The sequence below is a fragment of the Chionomys nivalis genome, chromosome 4 (genome assembly GCF_950005125.1).
Source record: "Chionomys nivalis chromosome 4, mChiNiv1.1, whole genome shotgun sequence".
In the NCBI taxonomy this organism is placed as follows: Eukaryota; Metazoa; Chordata; class Mammalia; order Rodentia; family Cricetidae; genus Chionomys; species Chionomys nivalis.
In genome coordinates this window covers 19864690-19891661 of record NC_080089.1, presented here as the reverse complement: position 1 = coordinate 19891661, position 26972 = coordinate 19864690, and the positions used below count along the sequence as shown (strand labels likewise).

General features: G+C 39.9%; 1 protein-coding gene across 1 annotated transcript; it reads left to right on the top strand.

Annotated features, from left to right (window-relative positions):
- The first annotated feature begins 1557 nt into the window (after positions 1–1557).
- LOC130872628 (zinc finger protein 26-like) lies at positions 1558–12397 on the top strand. The gene is made up of 5 exons (XM_057766793.1): positions 1558–1712; positions 5372–5457; positions 7041–7167; positions 9890–9987; positions 10204–12397. The coding sequence occupies exons 2-5, from the start codon at positions 5455–5457 to the stop codon at positions 11596–11598; spliced, it is 1623 nt and encodes a 540-aa protein (XP_057622776.1). The 5' UTR covers positions 1558–1712; positions 5372–5454; the 3' UTR covers positions 11599–12397.
- Positions 12398–26972: the final 14575 nt, after the last annotated feature.

Sequence of the window (26972 nt, the reverse complement as noted above, 5' to 3'; positions counted from 1 at the left end):
CACACATGACATAAATAATAAGTAAATACCTAAAAAAGAAAAAATTTTCCTTAGCAAACAAACAGGCTTCCTTCTAATTTTGGACCTCATCTTAAATGGTCAGTCTTCGGAGGGCAAATGGTGTTAAAAGGTCAACTATATCAAGACAGTAAGCTGTTTTTAAAAAACTTCTCAAATATAATTCCACTTAACTGGCCCCCATAATGTCTCCAATTGCTATAAAGGACCCCTATCCCGGGGTGTGTGTCAGTTCTCTTCTGCTTTCTCTGATAATTTGCCCAGTTTCTGTTTAATATATTCCTTTAAAAATGTATCAATTAACCCCCGTTCTCCCCCCCCCCCCTTTTTTTTTTCCGAGACAGGGTTTCTCTGTAGCTTTGGAGCCTGTCCTGGAACTAGCTCTGTAGATGAGGCTGGCCTCGAACTCACAGAGATCCATCTGCTTCCCGAGTGCTAGGATTAAAGGTGTGCACCACCACCGTCTGGCAGTTTATCCCGTGTGTGTGTGTGTGTGTGTGTGCGGGCGCGCGTGTCCGTGTGGTGTGGTCAGAGGACGAGTTGGTTCTCTCCCTTCACAATGTGGTGGTTGAATTCAGCTGGCAGCAAGCACCTTTATCTGCTGATCCAACTCACCAATCAAGGTTTTTTCTTTTGTTTAGTCTTTTCTGTTTTTAGTAGCTACTCAAATTCCAAATCTTCGGTAAGCAGAGATTGGTAGATCTCTGTGCGTTACAAGCGATCCTGGTCTACATATATCTACATAGCAAATTTCATACAAACCAGAATTAAATGTTAGACGAGAGACAGAGGGAGGGAGTGGGGGAGGGAGGATGAGAATAAATTGGGGAGAAGGGGAGGGGCAGGGAGAGGGAAAGAGGAGAGTGGGTGCGGAGATCTGGAGATGGAATTACAGGTGGTTTTAAGTTGCCCAGTGAAGATACTGTTAACCAAATTCAGCTTGTCTAAAGACCGGAAAGAATTCATGTCTCCAGCTACTTCCGGTGTCTCTTCATAACAATTCTGTTATGGACTCATGTGCACTGGGTCCATCCCGATAGGACAGAAAACTCCACGCCTCAACTGTTGGAACAGAGACGGTGTCAAGATAAAGAGGAGAAATCACGATCTAAAAGGCAGAATAATTAAATAGGACTTAGTTCATTTTATGGAGTCCTACGCTCAACACTGGAGCTAATCCAGTGTGTGGAAACGACCTGCGAGCACACCGTCTTCTAACCTCCCTGCCTTCTGGCACTGGACCTGCCTCTGAAGTCCCGCTAGTGGGTGATCCCCACCCGCAGCCCGGACCACCATCGTAACTGTGACTGCTTTTCTTCCCTGCATCCGGTCCATCGAGGGCCAACTGCACCTTTGTGGGAGGGAATTCTAATTTCTTTGACGGGTTTCCAAATTACGAGAAGTAGAACCAGAGATGGAGCCGGAACCGGTCCTGCAGCCGTAGGCCGGAAACGAAAGCACTGTCGGTTGTTTCCTTCGGTTTCTTCCGGTGCGGACTCTGGGATTTGTAGTTTCTTTGCTTCTCCTGGGTGACAGGGGTGCCCTCCTCTGAGCCGTCGGCGCTTTCTTGGGCTGTTCGCGGGCGAGCGCGACCCCCATTCCGTTTTCTTCCAAAAGGAAAAGGATTTACGCACGTTGGGTTTTGGTCTTAAGTCTTCAGGAGTTGGAGGATCGGAAGTGTTCACTTGGTTGAGGTGAGCGTCTTTTTGGCTTAAGGCGACTGCGAAATCTGGGAACCAAACCGAACCCGGGTCCTCTGCAAGAGCAGTGTGCACACTCCACTGAGGCAACTATAGCCCCAGCAGCATAGGTCTTAAAGTAAGAAAACTGCGTTGTTGCTGCATGTGGCGGAACACATGTGTGCACTGAAAAGGCGGGGTTAGGAAGATGAGGCGTTTGAGGCTAGCCTGGGAGGCCGTCACAAAATCTTGGCTCAACAACGTTACTAATAAGTAGCCTGAGTAAAGCTAAATTTCTCCACATTGCTTCCAAAATACATCTAAATTTATTTTATCTTATTATGAGTATAGGTGTTTTTTTTCTGGATGCCTATCTTTCCATCATATACATGCTTGGTATCCGTGGAGGCCAGAAGTGGGCATCCGTTGAACCGGAGTTATAGATGGCTGCAAGTATTCATGTGGGTGCTGGGAAGTGAATTCAGGTTCTCTGTGAATGAAAAAGAGAGAGAGAGAGAGAGAGAGAGAGAGAGAGAGAGAGAGAGAGAGAGAGAGAGAGAGAGAGAGAGAAAAGGAAAGGAGCATACCTGCTCCTAGGTAGGTGGAAGAGAAAATATAGCTATGTGGGAGAGCATAGCCGGAAGCAGGGACATCTGGGAGAGTCCAGAGTGGACATGGGAAGCAGGTACAGCCCAGGAGGTCAGGGGTACAAAAGGGGCAGGTAGCCACAATGTTTGGAATATTTAAATGATATGTTAAATAGGCACCGCGCCATTTGTCCGAGGGTTTGAGACCTAAAGCTCTGGAAAAGGGGCCAGTGTTCTCTAAGCACGCAGCTGTCTCTCCAGACCCGCTAAGTATACTTTTTCATGTTTCTTATGTCTCTTCTATCTATTCAAGGCTCAGATCTTGTAATTACTTATGTCTTTCTTTCTGAACCAAGAGCAACTGTTTTTATTTTGTTACATTTTTTGAACGAGTCATTCATTCTTTCAGAAGAATCACCCATTCTGAGTTTCTCCTTTTTTGCTTATTTGTTTTTATGGTACTGGCAGTTGAACCTAATGCCTTTCAAACTTTCAAGGCTATAGGCCCAGTCCTCCTCCTGCTGTGTTTGATTGGTTCTTCTATTTTTTGTGTTTCCTATAACCAGTTGCTTAAAACATGGAGACAAAAGTCTACCGAAAGCTATTTTTTCTTTGACGACACTGTTATTTTATATTTATGTGTATTTTGCCTGCATGTATGTATGTGCTCCACATATATGTAGTACCGACCAGAGGAGGCCAGAGGAAGCGAGATCCTTTGGAACCAGAGTTACAGACAGTTGTGAGCCACCAGTCACCATGTAGGTACTAGGAATTGAACTGGGCCCTCTACAAGAGCAGTCAGTGCTCTTTTTAAAAGAAAATTATTATTTTGTGTGTATGGGTGTTTTTTTTTTTTTTTTTTTTTTTTTTTTTTTTTTTTTTTTTTTTTACCACATTGTCTGTCTGTGTACTAAGTAAGTGCAGTACCTTTGGAGACCATTAAAGAACATCCTATCTCCTGTTAGTTACAGGTGGTTTCTGAGTTGCCATATGGGTGCTGGGAGTCTAACCTGGGTCTTATGGAAGAGTAGCCAGTGCTCTTAACCAATAAGCCATCATTCCAGCCCTCCAGTGTCTTAACTATTGAGTCATTTCTCCACTACCAACCTAGAACCATTCTTAGTCCAGAGGAGGGCATTAAAATGAAATTGAAAATGGCAGTGAGCTGCTCCGTGGGTGCTAGGAACTGAATTCCAGTCTTCTGGAAGAGCGGCCATTACTCTTAACCACGGAGACATCTCTCTAGCTCCCCCCCATACATTCTTTTTTGCTTCTTATTAAACCATCTAACTAACAGGATGCATTTATTATTATAATTTGATTAGGATTTAGAAATAGAGGACAGTATTATTTTCTGTTTTTGAATGAAAATAGTGAACTCAAGAAAAAGGAATATTTAAACATTTAAACTGATACGAGTGAGAGGGGCTAGAGAGATGGCTTGGTATTAAGAGCAATTGTCGCTCTTGCAGAGAACCTGGGTTTGGTTCCCAGAATCCACATGGTGGGTTACAATTATCCCTAACTTCAGTTCAGGGGATCTGACACCCTCCTCTGAAGTCCTGGGGCACCAGGCTGTACATGTGCACATGCATCTAGTTAGGCAAAATAGTCATACACATGAAATAATATAAATCTAAAAAAATTTAGAAATATATAAATAGGAAAATAGAGGAGATGCTAAAAGTTTTCTGGAGTCGTAGACTATGTTTATAGAGTGAGACAGACAGACCAGGGATTGCTCTGAATTTCATACCTGAGTCATTTTCTATGTGGGGGGAAAAAGAAGAAAAACATTCTTCATTCTGTAACTGTCAGAAGCAATAAATGATTTAAGTTAGGAGAAAACAGCAGAGCAAGAATGTGAATTTTCCACAGATAGGAAATTAAGGAATTAGAATTCTTAGGCGAACATTAAGAAATCAGCTCACTGTGAGTAATAGAAGTAAGAGATATTCTGACAAGGCCTTGTTTTATACAAATAGACACGTTCCTCTTTTATGTTTTTGTTAACTGTCAAGAAAAGAGTTCCAAGATGGTGTGCGTGTGTGTGTCTGCACTTGAGTGTGTGCTTGAGAAGGCCAGAGTCAGCCTTAAATCCCCTGGAGCAAAATTACAGGCAACTGTGGCCCATCTGAAGAACTGAAGCTGGATCCTTATAAGAGCAGTAAGTGCTCTTAGCCACTGAGCATCTATCCCCGTCCCTGAAGAATATGTTTGTTTTGTTTTGTATAATTTTATTGTTTCAAGATAGGATCTCACTGTGTAGCTCTGGCTGGACTAGAACTCACTATATAGGTCAACTTGGCTTCAAACTCAGTGATTTGCTTACCCCTTTCTCTCAGATGTTGGGATTATAGACATATGCCACCTCGCAGAGCTTGAAGGAGAGAATTTTAAAGCAATTGTCCAGTAACTCATAAATCCAAAGATGAGACAGTCTGTGACAGAACATTAAGCACTACACTGATGGCTTGTTGCCACATTTAGGTATTGTTTTTATTATAGTAGGGAACAGGCTCAGGGTCTGTGAGATCTGTTTCCTTAAGAGCCTCCTTAACTTGCCATTCATTCTTTGTTTAGATGGTGAGTAGCATGTCAGTGTTGACATAATTAGAAGGTTAGTGGAATGGTCAGTAGGTAAGGGTATTTGCTGCTTATCCAAATGACCTGAATTGCATCCTCAGGAATGTAATAATACTAATAAAAAAAAAAAAACAATAGGAAGAACAGAACGAGAGGACAGAACTGGTCGTTCATAAGTTCAGTATAGTTGTAAGTATAATGAGTGTGTGTGTGTGTGTGTGTGTGTGTGTGTGCACATGCATGTCACAGTATAGACAGGTTAGAAGACAACTTTTCAGAAGTCTGGTCTCCTATAATGTGGGTCTTGGGTATTCAAGACATTAGGTTTTACAGCAAACATCTTTACCTACTGAGATGTTTCATGGCCCTTACTCTGTTTATCTTTATTTTGAAAACAACTGCAAATAGGACTATAAGTTTTACCTCCAACTAATTTTTAATTTCTTTACCTTTTCTGTCTTCAAGCTGAAATTTGTTTTTTTGTTTGCAAAATTTCAGAACAGGAAAATGCTTTAAACAAACTCAAACATTTAATATATCAACAGGATTTGCTGAGAGGACATATTTTCTGAGATATATAAATGGTAAGTTTAACAAAGGCTCTTTTCCTTCTCTGTGTTGTCATTGAGCTATACTGTCAGCTCCCAGTATTCCTTTCTTTTTAAATTTTCTTTCCTTTTGCTTATTCTAGGGTTTCACTATGTAGCCCTGGCTAGTCTGGAACTCACTATATAGACAAGATTGACTTTGAACTCAGAGACAGATAGTCTTTGCCTCCCAAGTGCTGTAAAGATGTGAACCACTAGGATCTGTCTGCCTGCCGTCCGTCCGTCCATCTGTCTGTCTGTCTGTCCTAGAACTCAGTCTGTAGACCAGGCTGGCTTTGAACTCAGAGATCTTCCTGCCTCTGCTTCCTGAGTGCTGGGATTAAAGATGTGAACCACTAGAATACTTTTTATTTTGTATATTCACAGAAGACTAAGAATTCCAGTGTAGAAAATTGAGACATAGAAAGTTATTTGAGAAATGAAATTCATACAAGATGGAGTGATGTTTCTGAAGAAGTACTGTAATAATGAAAGATATAGAGGTTATCTAATAATAGCATGGATTTTATTGGTGTCTTTCCAAAAGATGTGATAATTGGATCAACAGAGAAAACATTTCCTTGTAAGTAGAACTGTACCCACAGCTCATCAGAACAACAGTGACAGCAAAGAACATGTCAAAACTACATTCTTAGTTGGATTTTCCTGGGAAGGTGTGTCTCACATTGGTGAAAAATTACTATGAAAATTACCTTAGTGTTTTAGTAATCATGCTATTCTTAATTTTTCTGGTACTGACAACCTAATTTATTTTTCTAAGTTTAATATCAGATGATAAGGAAGTTGCAGATATCTTTCTCCAAGAATGCACCCATATATCATTAACAAATTATCTTTTTTTTTCTTTTGTTGTTTTGAGACAGGGTTTCTCTGTAGCTTTGGAGCCTGTCTTGGAACTAGCTCTTGTAGACTATGCTGGCCTCAAACTCGTAGAGAGCCACCTGCCTCTGCCTTCTGAGTGCTGGGATTAAAGGTATGCACTACCACCACCTGGCTTTAACAAATTATCTTTTTAAAATTTAAATTTTTTGTGTATGTGTGTTTGGCATGTATGTATGTATGTATGTATGTATGTATGTATGCATGCATGTATATAGGTATGTATACCATGTATATGCCTGCTGCCCATAGAAGTCAGAAGAGAAAAGTGGATCCTCTGGAACTGGAATTACAGATGGTTGTGAAGCACAGTGTATATGCTAGGAACCAAATCCAGGTCCTTTGTAAGAACAAATACTCTTACCTGATATGCCATCTCTTACCCCATTTTTAGTAAGTCTTTATATTGTGCTTATGAGTATCTACAAGGTAGATCAACAGGCTGAGAAGAGCTCCCTGTGTGAGCTGTAGAAGTGTAACTTTATGAGTAAGTGGTTCCGAAGGTCAGATGATTGATTATATGAGGTCCTCAGAATGAGTGTGGATAGAGATGTCTTATCTGAGCTCTGGGATAGAATACAGGAGTAGACCCCTTTACAGGCATGTGGGTCACTTTTGCATTCTCCAGTGAACATAGGTGATGTCACTTTGCTCAAACTGCCATGTATGTGATGGTTTAGGACTCAATGACCTTTGAGGATGTGGCTGTGTACTTTACCAAAGAAGAGTGGAATTTATTGGATGGATCTCAGAGAAGCCTCTACAGAGACGTGATGCTGGAGAACTACCAGAACCTGGCCACAGTAGGTGAGACTGCCATTGTCTCCTGTAGCATCTTAAGGAAGAAAAATATGTATTTTTCAAGATTGATGATGTAACTGTGAATATAGTGGGAAATAAGAGAGACATTGTCATTGTCCTAGAACATTTTAATCTGTTATTGGCAGTTGTCAACAGTGTGGATTTAGGGTCAGTTAGTAACATCTCTCTCATTTCCTTAGACATGTACAGCTTTATCTTTGATATGCTGAATCAGAAAACTCTCCATTTGTGTTCCTGTCACCTGCTGTCACATTTTCCCGTGTGACTGTTTCACACGGTAACAACTAGCTGAACATGATGGTACACACTTATAATCCCAGCATGCAGGAGGTTGAGGCAGAAGAATTGCCACAAACTCAAGGCCAATTTGAGCTGTGTAACAAGCACAAGGCCAGCCATGGTTGCAGAGCAAGACAATGTTTCAAAACAATCAAACAAAAAAACTAAACAGTATTGGTATAGTCATTTCCTATGAGATTTAAGATCTTTCTCCATTTCTGTTACATCCAATTTGAAGAAAAATCTTAGTAATGTTTCCATCTTTTTTTTTTTTTTTTTTTTTTTTTTTTAAAGACAGGGTTTCTCTGTGTAGCCCTGGATGTCCTGGAACTTGCTCTGTAGACCAGGCTGGCTTCGAACTCACCCCCGAGTGCTGGGATTAAAGGTGTTTGCCACCACTGCCTGGCTTTACTCTATGTTTAGGCCTGAATGTAATATCAGGAATCAAATATAGCCCAAATATTGAATATTTGCGTTTTGAACTACTTAAAACTAATTCCAAGAGTTGGAGAGATGACTAGGTGATTAAGAGCATTTGCTATTCTTGTAGAGGACCCAGGTTCAGTTCCTAGTATCCACATGGCAACTCATAACTATCTGTAACTCCAATCTCAGAGGAACTGACACCTTGTTCTGGTATACATACATACATATAGGCAAATATTCATATACACAAAGTAAAAGTAAATCTTTATATAAGAGGGTCTAGGGAATAGGTATGTCTCAGTATTTGTAAAGTGATTGTCTAACATACACAAAGGGTTTAGTTCCCAGTGCTGCATAAAACTAAGCATGGTGTTGCATGCCTATAATTTCAGTACTTAGGAGATGTTCAAGCTCGGCCTTGGTCACATAGTGAGTTCAAGGCTTGCCTGGCTACCTGAGACCCTATTTCAAAAAAGATAATAATTCTCATGTTTCATTTGAAATATAACTTCTCCTTCATGGGAAAGTTTGTCATCCCTTTTGTGAGCATCTGTCATTGATATATCATTTTCTATATATCAGAGTACAGCTTGTCAAACCCAGCCTGACCTCTTTGTTGGAGGAAGTAAACTTGTTGACTATAGTGGAACAAGACAGTCTCCAGCGTGATCATGGGTTAAAATAATTTCTTATTGACAAGGTCAGTATATTTTGAAGTATGAGGAACCTTTTTTTGGGAAAAAGTTTTTCCTTTATTTTTATTTTTATCTGTCTACATGTATATTTGTGCACCATGTGTGCGGTACTGTGGAGCCCTGGGACTGGAGTTAGACAGTTTTGAGCTGCCGTGTGCATGCTGGCAACTGACTCTAGGTTTCGTGCTCTTACTGCTAAGCCGTCTCTCTAGTCATAGGAATTTTTTTTATATATGAATACATTTTATTTTGAGCAAATTCATTCTCAATGCCACTGATGGGAAAAACCCCTTTGAAAACCAAGCTGGGAGTTGATGAGATGCCTCAACAGGTAAGGAAGCTTGTGGCCAAGCCTAACTGCCCGAATTTGGTTTCCTGAACCCACATGCTGCAAACCTAAATTCATGTGTATACATGCACAAACACAGATGCATACAAAATAAATAAATGTGAAAACAAAGGGCCGTCTTGATGCTGAGCACCACAGTCCTTGCACTGCAGCTTCTGAGGGATTTTCAGCATCGTTTACTGCATTATTTGTTTTCTTCACACTTTTTTTAAAATTAAAAAAGTTATTTAGAAATATTTCATTTTATGTGTATGTGTGTTCTGCCTGCATGTCAGTCTGTACACCATTTATGTGCTTGGTACCTACAGAAGCCAGAAGAGGGCATCAGACCTCCTGGAACTGAAGCTACAGATAGTTGTGAGCCATTGTGTGGATGCTGGGAATTGAAACCTTGTCTTCTGAAAAAGTGGCAAGTCCTCCTATCCCCTGACCCATATCTCCAGCCCCATATCCAGGCTAAAATTTCAACAGTGATCTTCCCTTTTACACTTTGAGTTCATATCTGTATTTTTGCAGTTTTAACTGCTTTCTTCCCCAAATCATATTACTCTTGTTTACCATCACGTGTTACCCAAAATAATTGTTTTTGGGCCACTGAGATTGCTTAGTAGGTAGAGTTGCTTTCTTCCAAGCCTGTTTGCGTTTGATCCCTAGAACTCACATTATGGTAGAAGGAGAGAATCATTTCTAGTATTTTTTTCCTAACCTCCACTTTTGTGCCATGCCATGCACTAAATAAATAAATAAATGTAAATAGAAAAAATAATTTTATTTTGACCCTAGATCCTTATGACTGCCAAATCACAGTTATATAATTGGATTCAATTATATAATAAATTTGTTAAATTCTATCTTTGCTTTATTAACTTAGCATGTTCAATATCAGAATAAATACTCAACATCATATTTTATTGTATAAATGATTGTATGTGTATTTTTTGTTAATGTTTTATTTCAGAAAGGAAAATGAATCTTGAGACAAAAGAGACAGAACTTCAGCTGGAGAGTTTTTGGCCAGATATATCAAATGAGACACAACTGGCAAGATTAACAAAGGTATTTCTTTGTTTCCAAGGCCAAAGAATATTTGGAATTCTGTGATATTTCTATGCATGAATAAAAGATGTTTGAGAGATGTAGCCTTTGCCTACAGGAATCTGTTTCCTAGCATGAAGCTTTGAGTTACCTAGCATGGTGCTTTAGAGTTACCCCTAGAACATCCTGTATAAGTCTGAAAAAATTTTTAGTACTCATTCATCTCTCTGTCAACAGGCAGGAAGCCACAGTGAAGGGGAGCTCTGTTACTCTAAGGAGACTGGAAAATTCTTCAGTGAACACCCATACCTTCAGACACATATGAATATTTGCAGTACAGAAAATATTTCTGAATATAGTTGGTCTAGAAAAGACTTACTTCCTTCAGTCAAGAAAGCCTCTATTGAAGAGAAACTTTCTGTGTCGATTCAATGTGAAGAAGCCTTTGCTCTGACCCCAGGCATTGTTTACCAGAAGACACGCATTCCGCGCAATTCCATTGCATGCAGTGATTTTGGGAAAGCCTTTGTTAATCAGTTGCAACTTAAGGCAGACAGCAAAGCTCACAGTAAAGAAAATTTCTATGAATGGGAAGAAAGTAAGAAAGTTTTTACTCAGTCCACAAATTGTTCTGCTTCAGAGAAATGCTCTGAAGGTAAGGGACGTGGGAAGGCCTTTACTGCACACTCAGGCCTGACTACACATGTACAAAGTCATAAAAGGCAGAAATCTTATGAGTGCACAGAGTGTGGGAAAGTGTTTGGTAAATGGTCAGGACTTACTGAGCATTCTAGAAGTCACACAGGAGAGAAACCTTTTAAATGTAACCAGTGTGAAAAGGCTTTTTCTTCTTCATCCTATCTTACTGCACACTTGAGAACTCACACTGGAGAGAAGCCCTTTGAGTGTACAGTGTGTGGGAAAGCGTTTACACGTTCCTCCTACCTTCGGATTCACATGCGAACTCACACTGGAGAAAAACCCTACATCTGTAAGGAGTGCGGGAGAACCTTTGCTGTGCGCTCATGCCTTAATAAACATTTACGAACACACACTGGGGAGAAGCCTTACGATTGTAAGGAATGTGAGAAGGCATTTACTAGCTTTTATCAACTAACTGAACATATGAAAATTCATACTGGTGAGAAACCCTTTGAATGTCAGGTGTGCACAAAATCATTTAGGAATTCCTCATGCCTTAAGAAACACTTCCAAATTCACACTGGAATAAAACCATTTCAATGTAAGGAATGCGGGAAAGCCTTCACTGGACGGACTACCTTTACCAAACATGTACTGACACATACTGGGGAGAAGCCCTATGAGTGTAACGAATGTGAGAAAGCCTTCAGTACCTCCTCAGGCCTTATTGAACACTTAAGAAGTCACACGGGAGAGAAACCCTTTGAATGCTATCAATGTGGAAAGGCCTTTGCATCTTCCTCGTATCTCACTGTGCACCTGAGAATTCACACCGGGGAGAAGCCATTTGAGTGTCCAGTGTGTGGGAAAGCATTTACACGGTCTACCTACCTTTGCAGACACATGAAGACTCATAGGGAGAGAAACCCTATACATGTAAGGATTGTGGGAAAGCCTTCAGTGAGTGCCCATGCTTTAACAGACACATAAGGACACTGGGGAGAAGCCCTATCTGTGTTAGCAATGTGGGAGAGCATCAGGTTTTCTTAACTTCCTCAACATATTAAAATTCATATTGGTGAGAAGCTTTTGGATATCAGATATGTACAAAATTTTAGAAATTTGCATGCCTTAAGATGCCCTTCCGAATTCACACTGGACTAAAATCCTATCAGTGTAAGGACTGTGGAAAAGTCTTTGGTGGCCACACTGGCTTTGCTACAATTGTAGTCACTGACAATGGGAGAAAGTCAGATGAATGCAGAGAATGTCAGAATGCCTTCACTCCTTCCTCATATTTTTAACATCTAAGAAATCACACATGAGAGAAATCCTTTGACTGTGAACAGTGTGGGAAGGCCTTGTTTCCTCCTCCTCTCTTAATGTATATTCGAGAACTCATACTGGAGAGACACCCTTTGAATGTACAGTATGTGGTATAAAATTTAGGTAGTCCAATTTTTGTAGCTACATGAGCATGCGCACAGGAGAGTCACCCTATCTATGTGAACAATTGCAGAAGAGAAAAACACTACTGATTTGTGATAAGTCTAGCAGTTACATGCCTGCTAACTAGTTTAATTAATGCTCACCTGTGATCTCACAGTAGAGAATAGTAGAACTAAAAGAAATGTGTGACTCACACTGAAGACAAACTACATATATGAACTATGGCAAATGCTTCCATATATTTTCAAATCTCCTGTGTGCACAGAACCATGGAATTTTTAGGTGTCTCTATAGGTGTACTTCTAGTGTTTTGAATACTTCAATGTATGTGTACTAATGATTTGTGTTGTGTTAGCTTTTGGGGGGCAATTGGAATAACAGCTATTCACCCCAGTTAGGGGCCCTGGACAGATGAAAGAAATTATTCCATCCAGATAGAGTTTGGTGAGTCACTGAACTTATTGAGGGGTTACTTATTGGAACAAGGGTTAGGGGCTTCTGGTAGTTTGAATAAGAATGGCCCCATAGGTGCATATATTTGAATGCTTAGTCACCAGGGAGTGGTGCTATTTGAGAAGATTAGAAGATATGGCCTCTGTGGGGGATGTGTTGGTGTAGGTTTTGATACTTCAAAAGCCTGTGCCAGACCCAGTCTCACTCTGCCTATGGATCAGGATATAGAACTCTCAGCTACCTGTCCAATATCACATCTGCCCACATACTACCATGATGATAGCAGGAACTGTAAGCCAGCCTCCAATTAAATGCTTTTATAATACTTGTCTTGATTATGGTGTCTCTTCACAGCAATAGACTAAATATTTATTTATTTATTATGTATACAATATTCTGTCTGTGTGTATGCTTGCAGGCACCAGACCCCATTATAGATGGTTGTGAGCCACCATGTGGTTGCTGGGAATTGAACTCAGGACCTTTGGAAGAGCAGGCAATGCTCTTAACCTCTGAGCCATCTCTCCAGCTCCCCACAGCAATAGACTAAATAGTGACTTAGGTTTACTTTCAGGAGTATGGGTGATTCACACTTGAAAAGCCCACCCTGGGCAACATTTCATTTCATGAAAGCTGCATTCTTGAACCTCTCTGCCCAGTCTGTAGGCAACATCCGCAGGAGAGTCTCTACTTAGTAGTTGTTTATTGTTTTATAATCCTTGTGAAGTACCCTTGGGAATCTCATAGCTTTCTGAACTAACTTCTGAATCTTGTTTCCTTAGCTTGTTGAGTTTTGCATGTCTCTCCTCTCTCTAGGAGGGAGGGGATGTTTCTATTCAGAGAAAGTAGCTGCACAATACTCCAACCTTTCATTTAGCTCTTATATTCTTCACATCTGATCCTATACAATGTTGTCTGAACTTTGAATGGGGGTGATATGTAGATTCTGGATTATTTTCATCTGTTTACAGTTGATTACAGAGGACTGGTCCACCAAGCCTCTCTAACAGTCACTTCAGCAGCTAACTTGACTAGTTAGGAATTTCCATAGTAACCATTGTCATCTGCAAAAAAGAAGCTTTCCTCATCGATGTGCAGTAGCCTTAAATCCAACTCTGAAGCAGTTGACAGTGCTCACAATAGCCATGCCATTATTAATTCACCAGTGGACAACCTAATATGTCAGTGGTAAGATAATCAGGGTTCATATGTCTTACTTTCAGATACTGTATTATATGTTGTTATAGATCAGCCATTTGGAGAGGGGGTATCCAGTACTCTTTTCAAGAGAGTACGCCATCCTATGCCATGTAGAAGAAAGTGGTTATCCCAGGATTCACCCTAAGAGTACTTGAATCTCAGATGGCTTAACCTTGGTTGCATGTTTTATCACCCATCACAGGGAGCATACAACCATTTATAGCGTAGTCTACAGCAAGGCAAATGGGGAAATAGAGTCATTATCAGTACTGACCTCATGGAAACTCCACCTTTACATGCACCAGCCTCAGTTGTATGTCTTCCCACCCATCACAGCCATACAACTGACCCTCTCCAAGTCATAGTAGGTTTTTTTTCTATTTTTTTAAGATTTATTTATTTATTATGTATACAGTATTCTGTCTGTCTGGTTACTGGCCAGAAGAGGGAACCAGATCTCATTATAGATAGTTGTGAGCCACCATGTGGGTGCTGGGAATTGAACTCGGAACCTCTGGAAGAACAGTCAGTGCTCTTAACCACTGAGCTATCTCTCCAGCCCCATATTAGGTTTTATAGGTACATGTTTGCATGTTAATTATGTTTAACTTTTCCTGGGTAGACAGAAATAAATGTCTATTCACTTCAGGTTGGACATGAATGAAACACTAAAAAAATAATTCTACCCAAGTCTAACTTGGTAGAATTGAGGCAATGAGTTTTTTGAAGGTTATTTTCTTAGGGTTACTATTGCTGTGACTAAAGTAAACTTGGGGAGGAAACGGTTTATTTGGCTTACACTTCCATGTCATTGTTCACCTTCTAAAGAACAAAGAAAGAATATTAAAAGCTTCAAGGAGAAAAGACCAAGTAACATATAGATGCAGACATATTAGAATTACATCTGACCTCTCAATGGAGACTCTGTAAGTCAGAAGGGCCTGGACATATGTGCTGCATCCTCTATAAGACCACAGATGTCAACCCAGACTGCTATACCCAGCAAAACTTTCAGTCAACATAGATGAAGAAAATAAGATATTCCATGATAAAGTCAAATTTAAACAACATTTATCTACAAATCTAGCCCTATAGAAGGTGCTTAGAAGGAAAACTCCAATCTGAAAAGGTTAACTACACCCATGAAAACACAGGAAATAAATAATCCTGCACCAGCCAAAAAAGAACCACACTCACACCCACACACCACCACTCACCACCACCAACTACAAAATAACAGGAATCAACAACCATTGATCATTGAAATCTCTTAATATCAATGAGCCTAATTTTCTGACATAAAGAGACACAGACTACCCACAGAATGGGTAGAAGCTAGGATCCACCTTTCTGCTGTATCTAACAAACACATCTGAACATCAGGATAGACATTACTTCAGTGGTACAGGTTAGAGAAAGATATTCCATGCAAACGGACCTAAGAAGCAAGTTGGCATTGCTACTTTAATATGTAACAAAATAGACTTTATGCCAAAACTAATCAAAAGAGATTAGGAAGGATACTTCATAATCATCAAAGGAAAAATCCATCAACTTGACATCTCAATTCTTAACATCTATGCTCCAAACAACCATACCCACTTTTGTAAAAAGAAACACACTACAGCTTAAATCACAAATTGACTTTCATACACAGTGGGAGAATTCAGTACTCCACTCTCACCAATGGATAGGTCATTCAGACAAAACCTAAACAGTTATTGGAGTTAACACATTATAACTAAGTGGATCTAACATATTTACAGAGTATTTTACCCACATACAAAAGAATGGAACTCCAAAACCGACCACACACTTGGTCAAAAGAAAGTCTCAACATAGCTGGGCTGTGGTTGCGCACACCTTTAATCCCAGCACTCAGGAGGCAGAGGCAGGTGGATCTCCGTGAGTTTGAGGCCAACGTGCTCTACAAAAGCTAGTTCCAGGACAGGCTCCAAAAACAACAGAGAAACCCTGTCTTGAAAAACAAAAACAAAACAAAACAAAAAAAAAAAAAAAAAAAAAAAAGAAAGAAAGAAAAGAAAAGAAAAAGAATCAACAGATACTATTGAAAGACCCTCACCCACTTGGGTGTAGGCCCAAGGGGGAGAAGCCCCACGACTCAATTAACCAGTCCAGCAGATGCAAGAAGCAAGAGGCTTTTAACGTTAACGATAGTGCCACCGGATGTCTCTAGTCTCCAAAGAGGTAAAGCACTCCAAACAGTAATTCTGGAAAACTTTAATAGGCAAAACCCACAACATTAGCATGGTTAGCATAATGGGTATGGGGTACAAAATGATTGGACATAACATAAGCATATTAAATCAGACCTGGGCCACATTATCTGTTCCCTTAAATTTTCTAGAAATACCATAAAATGTTGACGTTTCCCACAAACTTTATCTGTCTCAGTCTGGGCACCAGATGCTTCCTGAGGATGAGTGGAACAGGGTACTGTGGTCAGGATGCAAGCGCGGTAGTTAGGATTATTTTGCAAAATTTGCAAGTTTATAGTTCTCTCTTTTTTTTTATTAATTAATTTATTTAATTATTAAAGATTTCTGCCTCTTCCCCGCCACCACCTCCCATTCCCTCCCCCTCCCCCAATCAAGTCTTCCTTCCTCCTCAGCCCAAAGAGCAAGCAGGTTTCTCTGCCCTGTGGGAGGTCCAAGGACCACCCACCTCCATCCAGGTCTGTTTAGGTGAGCATCCAAACTACCTGGGCTCCCACAAAGCCATTACGTGCAATAGGATCAAGAACCCATTGCCATTGTTCTTCAGTTCTCAGTAGTCCTCATTGTCCATTATGTTCAGCGAGACCGGTTTTGTCCCATGCTTTTTCAGTCCCCGGCCAGCTGGCCTTGGTGAGTTCCCGATAGAACATCCCCATTGCCTCAGTGTGTGGGTGCACCCCTCGCAGTCCTGAGTTCCTTGCTCGTGCTCACTCTCCTTCTGTTCCTCCTTTGGATCGTGAGACTTCAGTACGGTGCTCCAATGTTGGTCTCTGTCTCTGTCTTCTTTCATCGCCTGATGAAGGTTAATATTCAGGGGGATGCTTATATGTTTTTCTTTGGGTTCACCTTCTTATTTAGCTTCTCTAGAATCACGAATTATAGTCTCAATATCCTTTATTTATGGCTAGAAACCAAATATGAGTGAGTACATCCCATGTTCCTCTTTTTGGGTCTGGCTACGTATAACCCCAGCAGCACAAACACTAAGGACATCATTGAATAAATGGGACCTCATGAGACTGAGAAGCTTCTGTAAAGCAAAGGACACTGTCACTAAGACAGAAAGGCAACCCACTGACTGGGAGAAGATCTTCACCAACCCCGCAACTGACAAAGGTCTGATATCCAAAATATACAAAGAACTCAAGAAATTAGACCGTAAAAGGTTAATCAATCCAATTATAAAATGGGGCACTGAGCTGAACATAGACTTTTCAACAGAAGAAATTCAAATGGCCAAAAGACACTATAGTTCTCTTTTTTTTATTGCTGATAATCTTTAATCTAAAAGCAATTGCAAACAGACGCAAACAGGCTTTTCACTATAAACTAAAATAACTCCCTGAATCTTATCAGATCACCACAAATTAAAGCTGGATATCATCAACAACAGAAACAACAGCTTAAAAACTCATGGAAACTGATCAACTCTCTACTTAATGGGGAATGTATCAAGACAGAAATAAATTAAAGACTTCCTGTCATTGAATGAAAATAAATACACAACATGCCCAAACTCACATGACACAATAGGAGTGGTGCTAAGAGACATGTACACAACACTAAGTGCCTACACAAAATAATTAGAGAGATCTCATACTAACAACTTGTCATCACACCTGAAAGTTCTAGAACAAGAAGTAAGCACACGGAAGAGGAGTAGATGGCAATAAATGAACAAACTGAGGGCTGAAATCAATAAAATAGAAACAGAGAAAAATACAAAGAATCAATGAAACAAAGAGTTCTTTGAGAAAATCAACAAGACGGAAGAACCCTTATCCAAACCAAGTATGAGAAAATATTCAAATTAACAAAATCAAAAATGAAAAGGGGACATAACAGCAAACACTGAGGAAATCCAGAGAATCATAAGAACATACTTTAAAAACCTGTACTCCAAAAAATTGGAAAATATAAAAGAAATAATTTTCTCAACAGTTATCTTAGGGTTTCTCTTGCTGTGAAGAGACACTATGATCATGGCAGCTCTTATGAAGGAAAACATTTAATTGGGGCTGGTTTACAGTGTCAGAGGTTTAGTTCACTATCATCACAGCAATGGAAACCCCAACAAGGCAATAGTTATTACTTACCAAAGTGAAATCATGATCAGATAACCAATTTAATTAGACCCATAACCCTGCATGAAATAGAAGCTGTCATTAAAAGTCTCAAAAACAACAGCAACAAAAAGTCCAGGGCAAGATGGTTTTAGCACAGAATTCTAACAGACTTACAGAGTTAAATGCCAATACTACTCAAATTACTCCACAAAATAAAAACAGAAGAAACAATGCTCAATTCTTTTTATGAGGTCAGTTTCCTTCATTCCCAAGCCACATAAATACTCAACAAAGTTACCAATTTCCCTATGAACATAGGTCCAAAAATATTCAATAAAATACTACAAACCAAATTCATGAACACATCAAAAAGATCATCTACCATGATCAGGTAGGCTTCATCTCAGTTGTAAGGATGAGTCAAGATATAAAAATCAATAAATTTAACTCACCATATAAAAAAACTGAAAGTAAAAGCATCATTTCATTAGGTGCAGAATATGTCTTTGATAGACATATTTGATAGACACTCCTTCATGATAAAAATGTTCTGGAGAGAGTTGGGTGATGGTAGCACACACCTTTAACCCCAGCACTCAAGAGGCAGAGGCAGGCAGATCTCTATGAGTTGGAGGCCAGCCTGGTCTACAGAATGAGTTCTAGGGCAGGCTCCAAAGCTACACATAAAAACCCTGTCTTGAAAAACAAACGAACAATCAAAGTTCTGGAGAGATTAGGGATACAAGGGACCAATCTAATAAAGGTAATTTACAGCAACCTATCAAATTAAATGGAGAGAAACTCAAAGAAATTCCACTAAAACCAGGAAAAAGATTATTGAGGAATATTTGTTTAAATATGCAAATTAATGTGTTGCATTTGTTTAACTATGTGAAGATGTGTGACTGTTTTACCTTGCCTGCCTAAGGCATCTGATTCATCTAACCATAAGCTGAACAGCTATAGTGAGATAGGAGGTATATGCAGGACTTTTGGACAGAGAGAGTAAGTAGGAGGAAGAATTTAGTCCCATGGAAGAAAGGAAAAGAGACAACATGAAGACATCAGGGTCCAGACAGCCAGACATGGAGGAAACAGGAAAGTAGGACATATGAAATGAAAGAAAGGTAAAAAGCCCTGACACAATATGTACATTAATAGAAACAGGTTAAGTTAAAAGAGCTAGTGGACAAGCCTAAGTAAGGGCAAGCATTCATAATTAATAATAAGTCTCCATATCTGTATTTGGGAGCTGGTTGGTGGCCCAAAGAAAATTCCAACTACACAATACAAGGTTGTCCATTCTCTCCATATCTATTAAATATAATATGCAAAGTTTTAGGTAGAGAAATGTGAAAACTGAAGGGGGTTAAGGGGATGCAAATTGTAAAGGAATAAGTCCAAGTATCTTTATTTTTAGATGATATGATAGTATATATAAGTGACCTAAAAAGTCCACAGAGGAAATCTAAGCTAATAAACACTTACAATGAGGAGACTGAATACAAGATTAACTCAAGAAAAATTAGTAGCAAATGGACTGAGAAAGAAATCAGGGAAACAGGAAACAATCCCTTTCATAATAACTTTAAATATATAAAATATGGGATGAGTCTAAACAATCTAATAAAAGGGTTTTATGACAAAACCTTCAAGTCTTTGAAGAAAGAAATTGAAGAAGATATAAGAAGATGGAAAGATCTCCATGTACATTTAACAGTAGAATTAACATAGTAAGAATGGCCATCCTACAAAAAGCCATCCGCAGAGTCAATGAAGTCCCCATCAAAATAACAACACAGTTCTTTGCAGACCTTGAAAAGTCAATTTCTCAACCCAGGATAGCTAAAATGATCCTGAACAATAAAAGAATTCATGCTGGAGGAATTACCATCCCTGACTTCAAGTTATACTATAGAGCAACAGCAATAAAGAGAACAAGGTATCGTCATGAAACCAGACATCAATGCAATCTAATTGATGACCCAAACATAAATTCACACATCTACAGACTCCTGATTTTTGATAAGGAAGCCATAAATACACACTGAAAAAAAAATCTTCAACAAATGATGCAGGTCAAACTGGATATCTGATTGTAGAAGAAGGCAAATAGATCCATATTTATCACCCTGCACAAAATTCAAGTACAAGTGGATCACAGACCTTAACATAAGACCAGATGCATTGAACCTGATGTAATAGCAATTGGGAAATAGCCTTAAACACATTGGCACAGGAGATGGCATTCTGAATAGAACACTGATAGTACAATCCCTAAGATCAGCAATTAATAAATGTAATAAATGGAATCTCACCAAGCAATGATAGTGTACATATGGAGAGGGTGCCTGAACTGGCCTTGCCCTATTGTCAGATTGATGACTATCTTAAATGTCATGATAGAACCTTCATCCAGCAACTGATGGAAGCAGATACAGAGCTCCCAAAGTCCAGTAGAAAAGAGGCAAGTTTGGGCCTATGCTGTTTCCCTCGCTGTCCTGCCAGAGTCCATGAGCTCACATTAGATCAGGTAAGTTGTTTCAGTGGGTATCCCCATCATGGTCTTGATCTCTGCTCATATGATTCTTTCTTTCTTTCTTTCTTTCTTTCTTTCTTTCTTTCTTTCTTTCTTTCTTTCTTTCTTTCTTTCTTTCTTTCCTTCTTTTCTTTCATTCTCTCTCTCTTCTTTCTTTCTTTTTCTTTCATTCTTTTTTTCTTTTCTCTCTTTCTTTTCTTCCTTCCTTCCTTCCTTCCTTCCTTCCTTCCTTCCTCTCTCTCCTTCTTTCTTTCTCTTTCTTTCCTTCTTTATTTCTTTCTAATTAACTATTTTTAATATTTATTTATTTATTATGTATACAATATTCTATCTGTGTGTATGCCTGTAGACCAGAGGAGGGCACCAGACCCCATTACAGATAGCTGTGAGCCACCATGTGGTTGCTGGGAATTGAACTCAGGACCTTTGGAAGAACAGACAATGCTCTTAACCTCTGAGCCATGTCTCCAGCCTAACTATTTTTTTTTTTTTTTTTTGGTTTTCTGAGACAGGGTTTCTCTGTGGCTTTGGAGCCTGTCCTGGAACTAGCTCTGTAGACCAGGCTGGTCTCGAACTCACAGAGATCCGCCTGCCTCTGCCTCCCGAGTGCTGGGATTAAAGGCGTGCGCCACCATCGCCCGGCCTAACTATTTTTTTTAAAATATATTTTCTCATTTTGCATTCCAATCCCAGTTCCCACTCCTTCCCCTCCTCCCACTTCCTCCAACTTCCCCCCAACTCCTCAGAGAGGTTATGGCTTCCCGTGGGGAATTCAACAAAGTCTAGCACATTGCTTTGAGGCAGGACCAACGCCCTCTTCATTATATCTAGGCTGAGCAAGGTATCCCTCCAAAGAGAATGGATTCCAAAAAGTCAGTACAAGCAGTAGGGATAAATCCAGGTGCTGTTTCCAGTGGCCCCACAGTCTGCCCCAGCCATAAAACAGTTACCCGCATTAAGAGGGCCTAGTTTGGTCCTATGCTAGTTCTCTCGCTGTCCTGCCAGAGTCAGTGAGCTCCCAGTAGCTCAGGTAAGCTGTTTCAATGGGCATCCCCATCATGGTCTTAATTCCTTTGCTCATATGATTGCTCTTTCCTCTCTTCAACTGGACTTTGGGAGCTCAGCCAAGTGTTCTGCTGTGGATCTCTGCATCTACTTCCATCAGTTGCTGGATGAAGGTTCTATGATGACATTTAAGATAGTCATCAATCTGACTATAAGGCAAGGCCAGTTCAGGCACCCTCTCCACAATTGCTTAGAGTCTTAGCTGGGGACATCCTTCTGGATTTCTGGGAATTTCTCTAGTGCCAGGTCTCTTACTAGCCCCATAATGGTCCCCTCAATCAAGACATCTCTTTCCTTGCTCTCCCTCTCTGTCCTTCCCCCATCTTGAGCATTCCACTCTCTCAAGTTCTCCTCCCCCCTCCTTCCTCCTCCCCTTCTGCCCTTCCTTCTTCCCTCACCCCTATGCTTCCAATTTTCTCAGAAAATCTTGTCTATTTCCCCTTCCCATGGAGATCCATGTATGTTTCTCTTAGGGCTCTGCTTGTTACCTAGCTTCTCTTGGATCGTGGAATATAGGCTCTTTATCCTTTGCTTTACATCTAGTATCCACTTATAAATGAGGACTTACCATACTTGTCTTTCTGGCTCTGAAATACTTCCCTCAGGATGATTTTATCTAGTTCCATCCATTTACATGTAATTTTCAAGATGTCATTGTTTTTTACTGCTGAGTAGTACTCTATTGTATAAATGTACCACATTTTTTCTTTGATTGAGGGACACCTAGGTTGTTTCCAGTTCTTGGCTATTACTAATAATGCTGCTATGAACATAGTTGAACAAATGCCCTTATAGTATAATTGAGCATCCTTTGGGCATATGCCCAAGAGTGATATTTCTGGGTCTTGAAGTAGGTTGGTTCCTAATTTTCTGAGAAACTGCTGTACTGGTTTCCAAAGTGGCTATACAAGTTTGCATTTCCACCAGCAATGAAGGGGTATTCCCCTTACTCTGCATCCTCTCCAGCATAAGCTATCATTGGTGTTTTTAATCTTAGCCATTCTGACAGGTGTAAGATGGTATCTCAGAGTTCTTTTGATTTGCATTTCTGTGATGCCTAAGGATGTTGAACATTTCCTTAAGTGTGTTTTGACCATTTGAGATTCTTCTGTTGAGAATTCTGTGTTTAGATCTGTACCCCATTTTAAAATTGTATTGTTTGTTTCTTGAGTTCTTTATATATTTTGGAGATTAGTCCTCTATCTGATGTGAGGTTGGTGAAGACCTTTTCCCATTCAGTGGGCTACTTTTTTGTCTTATTGAATGTATCCTTTGCTCTACAGAAACTTCTGTTTCAGAAGGTCCCATTTATTTATTGCTACTCTCAGTGTCTGGTGCTATATTTAGGAAGTGGTTTCCTGTGCCCATGCATTCAAAGGCACATGAGTGAGATTGGTCTGTGATTTTTTCTTTCTTTCTTTCTTTCTTTCTTTCTTTCTTTCTTTCTTTTTTTTTTTTGAGTCTTTGTGCAGTTTCAGTGTCAGGGTAACTGTAGCCTCATAAAAAGTTTGGCAGTGGGCTGGAGAGATGGCTCAGAGGTTAAGAGCATTGCCTGCTCTTCCAAAGGTCCTGAGTTCAATTCCCAGCAACCACATGGTGGCTCACAACCATCTATAATGAGATTTGGTGCCCTCTTCTGGCATGTATGTATACACAATAAATAAATAAATAAATAAATAAATAAATAAATAAATAAATAAATAAAGTCTTTAAAAAAAAAGTTTGGCAGTGTTCCTTCTCTTTTTAATATGTGGAACACTTTGAGAAGTATAGGTATTCACTCTTCTTTGAAGTTCTCATAGAATTCTGTACTGAACCCATCCAGCCATGGACTTTTTTTTGGTTAGGAGGCTTTTGATGACTGCTTCTATTTCCGTATGGGTTATAGGTCCATTTAAATTGTTCACCTGGTCTTGATTTAATTTTTATATGTGGTACCTATCCAGAAAATTGACAATTTCTTTCATATTTTTCCAATTTTGTGGAATACAGAATTTTGTGGTATGACCTAATGATTCTCTGGACTTCCTTAGTGCATGTTGTTATTTCCCAATTTTCATTTCTGATTTTGTTAATTTGGATGTTCTCTCTGATTTTTGATTAGTTTGGATAAGGATTTGTCTATCTCATTGATTTTCTCAAAGAACCAGCTCTTTGTTTCATTGATTCTTTGTATTGTCTTTTTTGTTTCTATTTTATGATTTCAGTCCTCAATTTTATTATTTCTTGTCTTCTACTTCTCCTGGGGAGTTTGCTTCTTTTTGTTCTAGAAGTTTCAGGTGTGCTGTTAAGTCGCTAGTGTGAGATTTCTCCACTTTCTATGTAGTTATTCAATGCTATGAACTTTTCTCTTGGCACTGCTTTCATAGTGTCCCATAGGTTTGGGTATGTTGTGCCTTCATTTTGTTGAATTCTAGGAAGTCTTGAATTTCTTTATTTCTTCGTTGACCCAGGGGTGGTTCTAATGAACACTGTTCAATGTACATGAGTTTGTAGGTTTTCTGCAATTAGTGTTGTTGTTAAATTCTAACTTTAAACTGTGGTGATCAGATAAAATACAGAAGGTAATTCCTATTTTTTTTTTTATTTGTTGAGGTTTGCTTTGTTACTGAGTATGAGATCAATTTTAGAGAAGGTTCCATGAGGTGCTGAGAAGAAGATATATTATTCTGTGTTTGGGTGGAATGTTCTATAGATTCCTGTTAAGTTCACTTGAGTCATGACATCTGTTAGTTCTGTTATTTCTCTGTTAAGTTTCTGTTTGGTTGACCTGTCCATTGTGGAGAGTGGGGTGTTGAAATCTCCTGCTTTTAGTGTGTGGGGTTTGATGTGCAGTATAAGCTTTAGTAATGTTTCTTGTATATATGTGGGTGCTCTTGTATTTGGGGCATAGATGTTCAGGATTGAGACTTCATCTTGATGAATTGTTCCTGAGATGAGTATAAAGTATCCTTCTCCATCTCTTCTGATTGATTTTAGTTTGAAGTCTATTTTGTTAGATATTAAGATAACTACACCTGTTTGTTTGAGTTCTTTGATTGGAAAATCTTTTCTTCTTATTTATTAAAAGTTTTCACCTCCTCCCCTCTTCCCATTTCCTTCCCACTTCCCACTCCTCCTCCCCCTCCCTCTACAGTCCTAAGAGCAGTCAGGGTTTCCTGCCCTGTGGGAATTCCAAGGTCCTCCCCCCTCCATCCAGGTCTAGGAAGGTGAGCATCCAAACAGGCTAGGCTCCCACAAAGCCAGTACATGCAGTAGGGTCAAAACTAAGTGCCATTTTCCTTGGCTTCTCAGTCAGCCCTCATTGTCAGCCACATTCAGAGAGTCCAATTTGATAACATGCTCTATTAGTCCCAGTCCAGCTGGCCTTGGTGAGCTCCCATTAGATCAGTCCCACTGCCTCGGTGGGTGGACACACCCCTTGCAGTCCTGACTTCCTTGTTCATGTTCTCCCTCCTTCTGCTCATTTGGACCTTGGGAACTGAGTCCAGTCAGTGCTCCAATGTGGGTCTCTGTCTCTATCTCTATCCATCACCAGATGAAGGTTCTATGGTGATATGCAAGATATTCATCAGTGTGGCTATAGGTACCTGAAAGGTACCCTCCCCTCTGATGCCCACGGAACTAGTTGGGGAAATCCCCTTGGACACCTGGGAACCCCTCTAGAGCCAAGACTCTAGCCAACCCTAAAATGGCTCCCTTGGTTAGGATAACTTCTTCCCTGCTCCCATATCTACCCTTCCTCCATCTCAATTATCCCATTCCCCCCAAGCTCTCCCCAATCCTCCCCTTCTCCCTTCTCTCTTCCTATCACCCCTTCCCCCAATTCACTCCCACCTCCCTGCTCCCAACTTTTGCCTGGTGATCTTGTCAACTTCCAATATCCAGGAGGATAACTATATGTTTTTCTTTGGGTTCACCTTCTTATTTAGCTTCTCTAGGATCACGAACTATAGGCTCAATGTCCTTTGTTTATGGCTAGAATCTGCTTATGAGTGAGTACATACCATATTCCTCTTTTTGGGTCTGGGTTATCTCACTCAGGATAGTGTTTTCTATTCCCACCCATTTGCATGCAAAGTTCAAGATGTCGTTGTTTTTTACTGCTGAGTAGAACTCTAAAGTATGTATGTGCCACACCTTCTTTATCCATTCTTCTACTGAGGGGATCCTAGGTTGTTTCTAGGTTCTGCCTATTACAAATAGTGCTGCTATGAACATAGTTGAACAAATGCTTTTGTAGTATGATTGGGCATCTCTTGGGTATATTCCCAATAGTGGTATTGCTGGATCCTGAGGTAGGTTGACTCCCAGTTTCCTGAGAAACCACCACACTGATTTCCAAAGTGGTTGCACAAGTTTGCATTCCTACCAGCAATGGATGAGTGTTCCCCTTACTCCACAACCTCTCCAGCATAGGCTATCATTGGTGTTTTTGATTTTAGCCATTCTGACAGGTGTAAGATGGTATCTCAAAGTTGTTTTAATTTGCATTTCCCTTATCGCTAAGGAGGTTGAGCATGACCTTAAGTGTCTTTTGGCCATTTGAATTTCTTTTGTTGAGAATTCTCTGTTCAGTTCAGTGCCCCATTTTTTAATTGGGTTAATTAGCATTTTAAAGTTTAGTTTCTTGAGTTCTTTATATGTTTTGGAGATCAGACCTTTGTCTGATGCGGGGTTGGTGAAGATCTTCTCCCATTCAGTAGGTTGTCTTTTTGTCTTAATGATAGTGTCCTTTGCATTACAGAAGCTTCTCAGTTTCAGGAGGTCCCATTTATTCATTGTTGCTCTTATTGTCTTATTGTCTGTGCTACTGTGCCCATGTGTTGCAGACTACTTCCCATTTTCTCTTCTATCAGGTTCAGCGTGGTCAGATTGATATTGAGGTCTTTAATCCATTTGGACTTGAGCCCACTGCAACAGGAAGCTTCTCTGACAAAGCTGAGAGCAGCATCAATATATGGGTATAAACATTTAGAAGGGTTCTATTGCTGTGAAGAGACACATCACTATCGCAACTCTTATAAAGGAAAACATTTAATTGGGGCTGGCTTACAGTTCGGAGATTCAGTCCATGCCAGATATGGTGCTAGAGTAGCTGAGGGTTCTACATTTTGATCCCCAGGGAGCTGGAAAAAAAACTGCTTCACTGGACCTGGCTTGAGTTTCTGAAATCTCAAAGCCCACCGTCTAGGGAAGTACTTCCTACAAGGCCACACCAACTCCAACAAGGCTCCACCCCCTAATAGTGCCATTTTTATTCAAACCACCACATAAGACAAATTAACAACAGGGCTATTTAGCAAAATCATAATAGTAGGAACCCCTAGAGCCTATAGGGTGTCTTAATTTTTC